This window comes from Myotis brandtii, unplaced genomic scaffold (genome assembly GCF_000412655.1).
Source record: "Myotis brandtii unplaced genomic scaffold, ASM41265v1 scaffold53, whole genome shotgun sequence".
Lineage (NCBI taxonomy): Eukaryota > Metazoa > Chordata > Mammalia > Chiroptera > Vespertilionidae > Myotis > Myotis brandtii.
In genome coordinates this window covers 7,609,069-7,621,472 of record NW_005369942.1, presented here as the reverse complement: position 1 = coordinate 7,621,472, position 12,404 = coordinate 7,609,069, and the positions used below count along the sequence as shown (strand labels likewise).

General features: G+C 40.0%; 1 protein-coding gene across 3 annotated transcripts in view; it reads left to right on the top strand.

The window, feature by feature from the left end:
- INTU (inturned planar cell polarity protein) overlaps window positions 1-12,404 on the top strand; it is a 54,683-nt gene that overhangs the window by 33,373 nt on the left and 8,906 nt on the right. For all 3 annotated transcript variants that reach the window (XM_005877765.2, XM_014549002.1, XM_014549003.1), the window contains 5 exons: window positions 5,789-5,842; window positions 7,182-7,244; window positions 8,628-8,849; window positions 9,725-10,198; window positions 11,791-11,888. In XM_005877765.2, the coding sequence (XP_005877827.1) occupies window positions 5,789-5,842; window positions 7,182-7,244; window positions 8,628-8,849; window positions 9,725-10,198; window positions 11,791-11,888 (911 nt within the window). The remainder of the gene's footprint in view (window positions 1-5,788; window positions 5,843-7,181; window positions 7,245-8,627; window positions 8,850-9,724; window positions 10,199-11,790; window positions 11,889-12,404) is intronic.

Below are 12,404 nucleotides of genomic sequence, written 5' to 3'. Positions count from 1 at the left end.
CATTTAGTCTGTTTATGTTTAAAGTTATTATTGATAGGTACTTGTTTGTAGCCATTTTTATTTTTTGTGCCTGTGTTCCTTCTTTCCTTTTTATTTCTTCTTTTTACACCATTCCCTTTAGCATTTCTTGCATTGATAGCTTGGTAGTGATAAACTCCCTTAGCCTTTTTTTATCTGTGAAGCGCCTTATTTTCCCTTCAGTTGCTGGATAGAATATTCTTGGATTCAGTCCCTTGATTTTCATCACTTTGTAAATTTCCTTCCATTCCTTTCTGGTCTGATCTGTTTATGTTGAGAAAACATTTGATAATATAATGGGAGATCCCTTGTATGTAATTTTCTGTCTCTCTCTCTCTTTTTTAAAATATATTTTATTGATTTTTTACAGAGAGGGAGGGAGAGGGATAGAGAGTTAGAAACATTGATGAGAGAGAAATATCAATCAGCTGCCTCCTGCACACTCCCTACTGGGGATGTGCTCGCAACCAAGGTACATGCCCTTGACTGGAATCAAACCTGGGACCCTTCAGTCCACAGGCCAATGCTCTATCCAATGAGCCAAACTGGTTAGGGCTTCTGTCTCTCTCCCGTAGCCTTTAAGATTCTCTCTTTGTCCTGTACATTTGCCATCGTAATTACAATGTGTCTCGGTGTGGATCTTTTCGGGTTCATCTTGTTTTGGATTCTCTGTGCTTGTGTGACTTTTTTCTTCCCCACATCAAGGAAGTTTTTTGACATTATTTCTTCAAATAGGTTTTCTAACCCTTGTTCCTCTTCCTGTCGTTCTGGCATCCCTATTATTCATATGTTGCTTTGTTTCATGTTGTTCCAAATTTCCCTCAGGCTCTCCTCCTATCTTTTAATTTTTTTCTCCAATTGCAGTTGAGTTTGGGTGTGTTTTGCTTCTCTGTCTTCTAATTTGCTAATTTGGTCCACCGCTTCTCCTAGTCTACTGTTGAAACTTTCCATGGTGTTTTTTATTGCAGCTATATCACTCTTTATTTCTTCTTGGTTCTTATATAAGTTGTTAATTTTTTCATCCCTCTGGTTTATGAACTGTATGACCCTTATTCTGAATTATTTTTCTGTCAAATTGCATGCCTCTGTTTCACTTAGCTGCTTTTCTGGCGATTCCTCCTTTTCTTTCCTTTGTGGGTTTCTTTGTCTTTCCACTTTTGCTCTCACTGAAGGATCTAGATGTCGAATAGAGCAGGGGCTGCTCCTTGGGCGGCAGTGGCTCCTCAGGCGGCGGCTATTCCTCAGGCAGTTGCAGCAGAGGTTGCTCCTCAGTTGGCGGTGGCTCTGATGGTGGGCTCTGTTCACAGCAGTGGTGGCTCCTCTGGCTGGCAGGGGCAGGCTGCCTGTGCAGCTGCTGCTCCTTGGAAGGGGATGGGCTGCTCGCACGACTGGTGCTCCTCGGATGGGGGCAGGTTGCTCACAGGGCTGCTGCTCTTCATACGGGGACGGGCTGCTCATGCGGCTGCTGCTCCTCGGACAGGGGTGGGCTGCTCACGGAGCTGCTGCTCCTTGGATGGGGGCAGGCTGCTCGCGCGGCTGCTGCTCCTTGGACTGGGGTGGGCTGCTCACGAGGCTGCTGCTCCTCAGACAGGGGCAGGTTGCTTGCAGGACTGCTGCTTCTCGGACAGTGGTGGGCTGTGTGTGAGGCTGCTGCTCCTCGGACGGGGGGCGGGCTGCTTGCACAGCTGTTGCTCCTCAGACGGGGGCGGGCAGCTCACGCAGCTGCTGCTGCTCTGATGGGGGCTGGCCGCGTGAGGCTGCCACTCCTCGGACGGGGGCAGGCTGCTCACATGGCTGCTGCTTGCGTGGTCGCGGTGCCCTGGGCGTTTTCCAGGCATCCTCTACCCTTCCCAGCTGCGAATTGTCTCACCAGCTGTGTCTACTTTGCCAATGTTATTCGATTTAGTTGCTCATTCTATCTGCTATGGGACAAGACTGGGGACCGCATGTTCCTCTTATTCCAGTATTAATGGAATCAGAAAACATGGCAATGAAGTCATCACTCCAATTCTCTTTTAATAGCTGGCACTAGAATTCTTGCACAAGATCTATCCTTATTGGGAAAAGACCTAGGTTGGACCACTCGGGAAAGGGGAATACCTGTGGGGTCATGGATGTTGGCTGGCACCATGGATTCTGCAAAATCACCCAGAATAGGATGAGTTGCCTGTGACACTCAATGTGTCAGGCATTGTGCTAGGCTGTGGAACACCAAGGTGAGCAAAGCCAGAGTTCTTGCTCTCCTGGTACTTGCACACCCAGCACACGGCAGAGGCAGCGGCCAACCATGGGCTCTGCGTCTCTCTCGGGGAAACCAGAGGTTTCCTTCCTATGCCTCTCCAGTAGAGAGGAGACCTGGGAGAGGAGGGACGGGCACAGACGCCATGGCCAGATAGTATGCTCGTTCTCCAGAGAGTCAGCGCACAGCCGTGGCAGCGGCGGCGAAACTTTTACTTTTTGATACTCGTATTTTGTCTCTGTCTTGTCAACTGCTGCTGCTGCAATTTTTGATATCTCAGGCCAACAATTATCATTTTCATGTAAAAACTAAAAAGTTTGTGATATATATACATATAATTCTACCTCCACCAGTATTTTCATAAGAAATTATAAGTGTTCAATATAGACAGACAGATAGTTAATAGAAAACTTTACCTTTAAGATAGAAAGACACTGGCTCCAAAGTCTGTCGTATGCCCATTTGGGGGTCTTTTCTCTTCTGAAAGACAGAAGGCCAATTTTGTGAGTCAGAAAGTGCAATTTCATGAGATCTGCCAGACTAGAGGTGTTTAATGTTTTGGGGAACAATGTCTTTAGACTTTGGATACATTAAGAGTAAATATTATCTTCCCCCTAAGAAGTTTAAGACATTTTAAAATAGAGCCTGTTTTGGACTTATAAATTCCATGAAGGCAACCTCCTATATTCAGATTTCTTTCTTAATGGCATTTTTTCTTAATTTGGTTTTCTTATTGGCATTTTTTCTTAATTTAGCATACATTTTATTAAATGCTTTTATTTATCTCAACCTAAAAGAATATTGAACTGAGATCTCACTCTGTGAATTCTGGTGTATATTTTTTAATTTGTTGCCTCAAGTCATACCAGTTGCTTGTTTTTAGTTGCTTCTATCCTTGTTAAGTCTAACACTACTGTCTGGATATCCGTCTTCATTGTGCCAGCTACTCGGATTTGTGTTATGTTTTGGGGAATCCAGGAAAGGCTCCTCTGGATTCTCACAGTTCAGTTGGGTAGGTGAGATTAATACACAGAAAATACTGAGGACATAGCTTAGACTTTTTCTATATTTTTTAGTCTAGTTAAGAAAAGTAAGAACAAAATTTTTGGAAAATGAGATAGACATCTTCTGTAAAGTGATCTAAAGGTCTCTAGTGAATGTAAAGTTTTAAATACTAGCCCTTGAAATTACCAGCAAACTCAAATAATTTACACACTTCTCTTTGAAATTGCTTACTGTGTTAAAAAATATATATTAGTGTTTAGTGACTATATATTTTCTAATGAAAAATATTAAGGATTTTTATGCCTCAAAAAATCTAGCCCTGGCCAGTATGACTCAGCTGGTTGGAGCTTCGTCCTGTACACCAAGAGGTGTCAGGTTTGATTTCTGTTCAGGGCACAAACCCAGGTTCCAGGTTCAATTCCCAGTTGGGGAGCATGCAAGAGGCAGCTGATCAATGTTTCTTTCTCACATAGATGTTTCTCTCTCCCTTTTCTCTGAAATAAATTTTACAAATATATAGTTGAAAACAGATGCATGTGAGGTTACTTATACCTAATAAATTTAGGTGGAAAGTTATTTTAACTTAGAAAAAAACTTAACTTGTTCTGAGTTTAGTATACAATGAGGTCTTCAGTGTTCTTCCCAGGTGTTTGAAAATTTCCTTATTTTGTTTTTTTGTCAGATGTTCTGTTTTTTAAAAAAATCATTTTTCCTCAGGCACACTGGAATAATTAAGAGAAAAGATACTTTACCTTTTCTCTTAAGGAATATGAGGAAACAGTTCTAATAACCTTGTACATTAGCCTATATATTGAGTTCTATAGCAGGAACAGCAACCCATTAAAAAGTAACATTTCTGAAATAAAAAATCACAAGTGGGTAATTTTCTTTTTGTCCTGTAGTTTTTCTCAAGAGAAACTATAGCTGCAGAAAGGAGAGCATGAAGTATTTGCTAGATGCAGGAAAATGTAGGTCACAAATGAGTAATAAGTCTGGTTAAGAAAAGCAATAAAAAGCATGACTAATGTTTCCAAAGCTTTTGTCATCTCAGTAAAGACACAGTTTGTGAAACAGTCCTGCAGAGAGTGTCTTGGACTTGTTTTTTAGAGGATTATTTTTCACAAATAGCATATATGCTACAAACTTTCATTGCCAATAGTTTTTAATTCATGTATATGCATTACAGATTAAACTGCTAAGTTTATTGTTTTTAAATTGTGAAGGCTTTAGGGAGGAAAAAAATTCATGAAGGAGTTTAGGCAATTTCCATAGAAACAGAAACTAAATCCTAAGTAATATATTTTTCTAATAACTCTGTAGGGTAGATAAGCTGTGCCAGATTTCAAGAGAACACCTGCCTTCCTGTTTTAATTCATGAATAATTATTAACAGTCCTTTTATACAAAACAATAGAGGCCCGGTGCACGGATTCCTGCACACTGAAAAGAAATTAATTAGAAGGTGGCCGGCGGGGCGAACTGGGCAAGACAGGCCGGACACGTCCTGGAGCCAACCTCCCACAGGCGGCGCTGAGGCTCAAAGGGTGTCAGCGGAATGAGCGGGGTCCCTCTGGCAGGTGGGGTCCCTTGGCCTGGCCTGTGGGGATCGGGCTGAAACCAGCTCTCTGACATCCCCCCAAGGGGCCCCAGATTGCGAGAGGGCAGTTCTTGGGTGATGCTACCCGGAATCGGGCTCCCTCTGCAGCTTGGCAGTTCCTGCATTAAGCGTCTGCCCCCTGGTGGTCAGTGTGCATCATAGCTACTGGTCGGAGCATCTGCCCCTTGGTGGTCATTGTGTGTCATAACTACCAGCCAGTCACTTAGGCTTTTAAATATATAGATAGATAGGAGAGAGACAGGGAAGAATGTTGATATTTTCTAAGAATCCATCTGTTGAGAAATATATAGGAAACAGAAAAATAAAAACAACTCAAAATAGATTAGCTACATTCTGATTGATTTTTCCTCTAAGAATTTGAATATGTTAAAAATTTTTCTAACTTAAAACTGAAAGCAATTTTTTAATCTCATAAATTATCTTATATTGAATTCAGAGGGAAGCCTAGTTTTCAATTGTGATTTAATTGAAAAATGCCTATATGTTAAATTAACTTTTTTGTAATTGCAAAGCTTAAAAACAAGATATTCTATTTGGGACTGTTTGTTTTTTTAACATGTTTGTTGTTGTTTTTTATTTCAGAGAGAGGAAGGGAGAGGAAGAGAGAGATAGAAACATCAATTATGAGAGAATCATCGATCGGCTGCCTCCTGCACACCCCCTACTGGGGATCGAGCCTGCAACCCAGGCATGTTCCCTGACCGGGAATCTAACCAGTGACCTCCTGGTTCACAGGTTGATGCTCAACCACTGAGCCACACCAGCTGGGAGGGACAGTTCCTAAATAATACAAAGGAAAAAGATACTTATTCAGTTCTTTAAGTAATTATTAAACACTTTTATATGGCCATGATTTGAAAGTAATTATCAGTTAATTGTTTGTGTTACTCTTCTTTCTCCCCCACACAGATGGAATTAGACACAGCATTGAGTGACTTGGAGGCTGCAGATTTTGCAGAACTGGTAAGAGAAGCAGTGAGTTTTAGGAAAGACAGTCTTGATTTCTCATTTTGTAAATCAGTCATTCTAAAAATATTGCAAGTGAGCATGCAATAATCTTGAAATACATAACATTAGGTCTCTATTTTGACAAGGGCAAAGTCTGTTTTGCTTACCTTAAGATTTTCTACTCAGTTGAACATATTTGTGCCTGGCCAGTTGAACATCGACCTATGAACCAGTTTGATTCCTGGTCAGGGCACATGCCCAGGTTTCAGGCTCGATCCCCAGTGTGGGGCGTGCAGGAGGCAGCTGATCAATGATTCTCTCTCATCATTGATGTTTCTCTCTTTCTCTCTCTCTCTCTCTCTCTTTTTTTCTCTCTGAAATATATAAAAATATTTTATAAAAAAATATTTGTTACATAACATATATGTAAAGATTAATTACATCAGTATCATTAAGAACTGGGTTTTGTGAGACAGGATATACATGTAATATTGATTAAATTAAGTAAAAATCCTGTAGATCTGGATTTAAATTGAAAGTATAAGTATGGTTTTTAATCTTTAAAAAAAAAGTGGTGTTTCCTAGTTCTGTTAAGGGAAAAGGCCTAGAAATCGTGACCATCCCCAGTAATAAGGAAGACCACTCGCACCCAGGCCATGGTGCATAAGTAATATTTCTTGCTACAAAGAACCATGACTCCTAAGGGAAATGACTGGATCCAGATTAGGGCCTGAAAATAAACACATGTATCATCAGGAGTGCCATTTTAACAAAAACTAGATCATAGTGATATTTTGTTCTGCAGCTTGCATTCTTTGCAAAACAGTATATTCTAAAACATTTTGTGACTACTCAGGTATGATACTGTGTTATATATCTAATTTTGTTAACCATTCTTTTTTGCTAAAAAATCACTTCCAATTTTTGCATATTACAAATAATTCTATTAAAAAGTGTATGTTTTTTAATTTTTTTTACATACCACACAGTGGCCCTCAAATAGGTTATACCAATTTGTATTATCAAAAATAATATACGTTAATGTTAAATATCATAGATGATGTGTAGGTAGATGCTTTTTGTCTTGATACATTTATTTTAATCCCTCGTGGTGTAAGAAATCTTATGTTTATTTTTAGATGTCTCTAATCAGTAGTTTCTTATAAGAAACAAAAATAAAACTGTTTTAAATCAAAATACTTACTTTGCGCACTACCTTTCACCCTAATATCCTAGTATATTGATTTCTAATAAAGGCTGTGGAAAATTCAGTTACTAAAGATATAATTGCCATTTTAACTGTTGTTGCTTAACTAGGATTTTTTAATCCACTGTGGTTTTCTCCCCCACCCAGTCTGAGGATTACTATGACATGAGGCGGCTGTATACGATTTTAGGGTCTTCTTTGTTTTACAAGGTAAGTTGAAGCTTTAATCTTTATAAATGTCCAACTGCTATATGACCTAAATTTTCTCAAACTTTTGCAGACATGAAAAATGTATCTATCTCTTTTCCTCTGAATGTAGGTACCCTAAAATTAAGATCTTAAAACTTGTACCTAGACAATAAATATTTCTGGTTTCATTGTGTTCTAAAGCATTTATAAATTTGTAAAGAAGAAACTATACTCAAAGAACCAAGTGTGTAAGATATGGGAGAGTGGTTTCTGGTTTCCTTTTGCAGTAGTATGCTTGTTTCTTATCTTTAGACTCACTATGCATCTTTTTATTTTTTTATTTTTTTTTACTATGCATCTTTTTAATAAATCTTTTAACGTTAAATAGTTAACTTCCACATAAAGAGTTAAATATCCAGAGGCATGGATACACGGAATAGACTAACAGCTGTCAGGGGGGACAGGGGCAGGAATGGATGAATAAAGGTAAAGGGATTAGCCAAAGAACATCTATATTATAAAAGGCCAATGACGGTAACGCGGTAACGACCAAATGACCGGTCACCAGGAAGTGCATGGAGCACCTCTCGGGCCCTCCCCCCACCATCCCCTTAGGGCACCGGCATGTCCGCAGAGCGTCATGGGGCGCCTGTAGCATCCCTGGAACGTCGAGGGGTTCTAGCAGCATCCGCATAGCGTGTGAGGCGTCCACCAGGAGGTGCATGGAGCACCTCTCGGGCCCTCCCCACCCCCTAGGGCATCGGCAGAGCGTTGTGGGGCGCGCCGGCAGCATCCCTGGAACGTCGCGGGGTTCCAGCAGCATCTGCATAGCGTGTGAGGCGTCACGGGGCGGCAGACATGGCCCTGATGGCAGGCTAGGCCTAGGGGACCCTACACGCTCACGATTTAATCGTGCGCTGGGCCTCTAGTATATGCATAACCCATAGACACAGTGCAGTGATGGTCAGAGGAAAGGGAGGCTGCGTAGGGGTGGGTGGGGGGTCGAGTAGGAATGGGGACATCAGTAATATGTCAGCAATAAAAATAATGGGTTTTTTTTTAAAGAAAGTTAGGTGTCAGTTGAATTTAAGTGTTTTCATTTTTCAACTCCTCATTCTCTGCTTTCCATCCTCAGAATTCAGTTCTATTCTACTTTTGCCATTCAGGCTTATACTACTCATAGATGATCTTGTTTTGTGCTACCGTCTACCTGTTGACTTAAGTTATCATAAATATTTGATCTCTACTTGACCTCAGTGGGTGGAGGGAATTATTTTTACTCTGTCTTAAAACTGGAATATTTTAAGCCAACTGAAGAAGTACCTATAAAACTCTTAGAAATATATTATGGGATTATTGCTTTATATCACTGGTTGATTTTTGTTCTTTGTGGTTAAATTCAAGGGTTATTTGATATGCAGTCATTTGCCTAAGGATGATCTTATTGATATTGCCATATATTGTCGCCACTATGGCCTACTGCCTTTAGCAGCAAAACAAAGAATTGGTCAGTTGGTAATATGGAGAGAAGTGTTTCCTCGACATCACCTCCAACCTTCTACAGATTCAAACACTGAAGTCTTTCCGGAACCTGAAGGGAGATATTTTTTGCTAATTGTTGGCTGGGTGAGTTTGCCTTGGTTTCTTTCTTGTTTTTTTTGTTTGGTTTTGTTTTTGCCATTTATTATGTAAATAAATACACAAATATGATCATTTAAAATTATGAACATATCCAACATCAGTATTCAAGAAAATGTTACATGCCCCTTATTCCTTTTTTTTTTTTTTTAGCATCCATTTAATACCCATGGAGAAATATTAATGAAACCCAGGATAAGATTTTAGCAGGTTCTTAAGATCTTTTGTTCCCATTTTTTAAATATATTTTTTTATTGATTTCAGAGAGGAAGGGAGAGGGAGAGAGAGATAGAAACATCAATGATGAGAGAGAATCATTGATCGGCTGCCTTCTGCGCACCCCACACTGGGGACCACACGCCCCACACTGGAGATAGAGCCCACAACCCAGGCATGTGCCCTGACCCAGAATCAAACTGTGAACTTCTAGTTCATAGGTCGACGCTCAACCACCGAGCCATGCTGGCTGGGCTTGTTCCCACTTTTATAGTGGTTTTATCCTCTGATTTGTTTTGGGAAATAGAGGGAGACATAAAAAGAACATAGAATCAGAATAAATATGTGATTATAAATGAAAGGACTTCTAGTAATTGAGGCTCTTAGAAAACTACCTTAGGGAATTCCATGTGCCTAAGTAGTGACTGATGGTGTATCAGGACAAGGCAATACGAGATTTGTTTTCAAGGGTGATCAAGAAGCACTGAGCATATCTAAGAAGGAAAGGGGAGGGAGGAGTTTTTAATAATCATCACGTGGTTATGCCATATGCCTATATGTCTTCAGTATTCATAAATTGATACATGCATATTGCATATAAATATCTTCATGTAGCTAAATCTATACTAACAACTTTTTTCTTATAGAGGCATTATATGTTGTGTGTACTATTAGAAGCTGGAGGCTGCTCATCCAAAGCTATTGGGAACCCTGGACCAGACTGTATATATGTGGATCAGGTCAAAACAACTCTTCAACAGCTGGAAGGAGTAGGTGGCCGCATAAATGAACGGCTGGCATCTTCTCCAAGCCCCTGCTTATCTTGTGCTGACTGGTTCCTTGCTGGATCACATGAAAAATTAGATTGTTTGACAACCTCTCCTATCCTCAGTAGGCTACAAGGTATTTCCAAAGCAGCAACCTCTCCAACCTGCAGAAGAACTCTTTTTGGTGACTATTCCTTAAAAACACGTAAGCCCAGTCCTTCCCGAAGCAGTGGAGGATCTGACAGTGGTTGTGAAGGTGGAGAAGGTGTTGGCCCGAGCCCCCACACTACGCCAGATGCAGTACGGAGGCAAAAAGAATCCGATGGCTTGGAAGAAAGTGGGGCCTTGCTTAAGGTGTGTGTGTGCGTTCAAGTGTGTACATTCTGGGAGCTAAGCTGTCTTTCCAGTCCTTATTTTATAATTGGAATAGAATTTTTTAATATATTTTTATTGATTTCAGAGAAGAGTGATTTTTTAATATATTTTTATTGATTTCAGAGAAGAAGAGTGAGAGACAGAAAGAGAGAGAGAGAGACATCAATGATGAGAGAGAATCATTGATTGGCTGCCTTCTGCATGCCCCACACTGGGGAGTGAGCCTGCAACCCAGGCATGTGCCCTGACCAGGAATCAAGCCATGCCGGCTGGGGTGGAAGAGTTTTTTGGGTTGTTGTTTTTTTTTTAATAGAATTTTTAATGGCAGATCATTCTTCATTTGAACTGGTGGTTGTTTTAGTCACTGTTGGGAAACCAATGATTTAGAACCCAAAAGAATAAGAAATAATAAGTAATATTCAGGACATCTACTTCGACACTACTGACAAGAAGGGAAACTTTAACCCTGCTTTCCCTGTTCATCTCAGTCTTCTCTATTTACGATATTAATAGGGAACGGCCTAGTTATGGGGAGTTTGGGGGCTCATCTGACTAAATAGCCAATAAAATGTTCAGCAAAAACAAAAAGAAAATCAGTAACTTAAAATATATGTGTGTGTCTTGTTCTATGTTTATATAAATTTTTAAAAATCTGCACCTGTGAAGGTCTGGTCTCCATATCAAGAATTGAAAATGAGACTATTAAGCAAAGAGAATGTTCGTTTTTCAGACTGCTTATTTATCATACTTTATGCATGTTTTTTTCCATGAAAATGCCATATTATATCTAAATGATTGTCAAAATAATCACCCCGGGAGGCTTTCTACCTAAAGACGTGGCTTTTTTGAAACATTTTTAAAAGTTGTCATTTAAGTGGATGGAGGTGATGAAGCATGACGAAGGAGAAGTCTGAGAAGGGGCAGGAATAAAATGAGAGTCTGCGTGTCATGGCAGAAATAGCCATAGATTTTATCTCCTAATTCCAAATAATAGAGCACTCTTGGAGCCCTAAGTGGATATATTTAGGAAGTGTTCACATATGTACTGTACTTATTATCATAGTCAGTGAAATTGGTAGGAAATAAAGTTTAAGGATATTTGGAAAGAATTAGGAAGCCATGAACAACTCCTAAAAAAAAACCTGAATTAATCTCTAAGATTTAGCTATTCGACAACTGTTGATTGAACACCTACTATCTGCCCAGGTCTATGCTACACAAAAGAGATAGATACAATGATGAATAACATATAGCCCCTGCCTTTGAGGAGTGCAGTTTGGAGAGGGAGACAAATACACATACATATAAATTATAACAAAACTTGGTAAAGGCTCCAGAATGGCTGTGGTAGAAGGTTTTTGGGGAGAACTTTCATTTCCTTCTATGACATGGCTCTGGGGTCTCTGACAGCAAAGGATAAGCCAAGAGGCACAAGTTAGCATTGAAAGTATTTAAAGGTAACATTGCAAAATAGTAAATAGTTCTCTAGAAGGATATTTAGTTTTTACATTACTTCTGCTATTTAATTCTATTCTTAGGCATAAACTAATCTACTGAACTGTATTTTTCAGGTCAGCAAAAAGAAGTCTACTCTTCCAAATCCATTTCATTTGGGAAACTTGAAAAAGGAACTTTCCGAAAAAGAATTGGAAGTATATAACACATTGAAGTAAGAAACTTCCTTACAATATTCTTTTTCACTTAAACTCTTGCCTTTAAGGAAATTTTACAGTGAGAATGTACAAGTCCATAACATGTAGAGATTTTGTGCAACAATTGTAATTATATCTTAAATACCAAAGGTATGCTATTTCTCTAATGTTCTTCATTACACAATAGGAAACATACTCATATTATCCTATATAATAAAAGCCTAATATGCTAAGTGTTCGGTTGTCCGTTCAACCAATCAAAGCATAATATGCTAATGATATGCTAAGGCCACTCAACCGCCCACTATGACATGCATTGACCACCAGGGAGCAGACAGCCGACTGGTAGACCAGTTGCTATGACATGCACTGACCAGCAGATGCTCCAATCGATAAGTTAGCTTGCTGCTGGGGTCTGGCCAATCAAGACTGAGTGAGGTGGGCCAGACATGCCCTGGAGCCCTCCCTCAGCTCCTCCCCCCGGCCAGCCCCACCCACGATCAGCCCCCACCACCCCAATCAGAGGCGGGGCC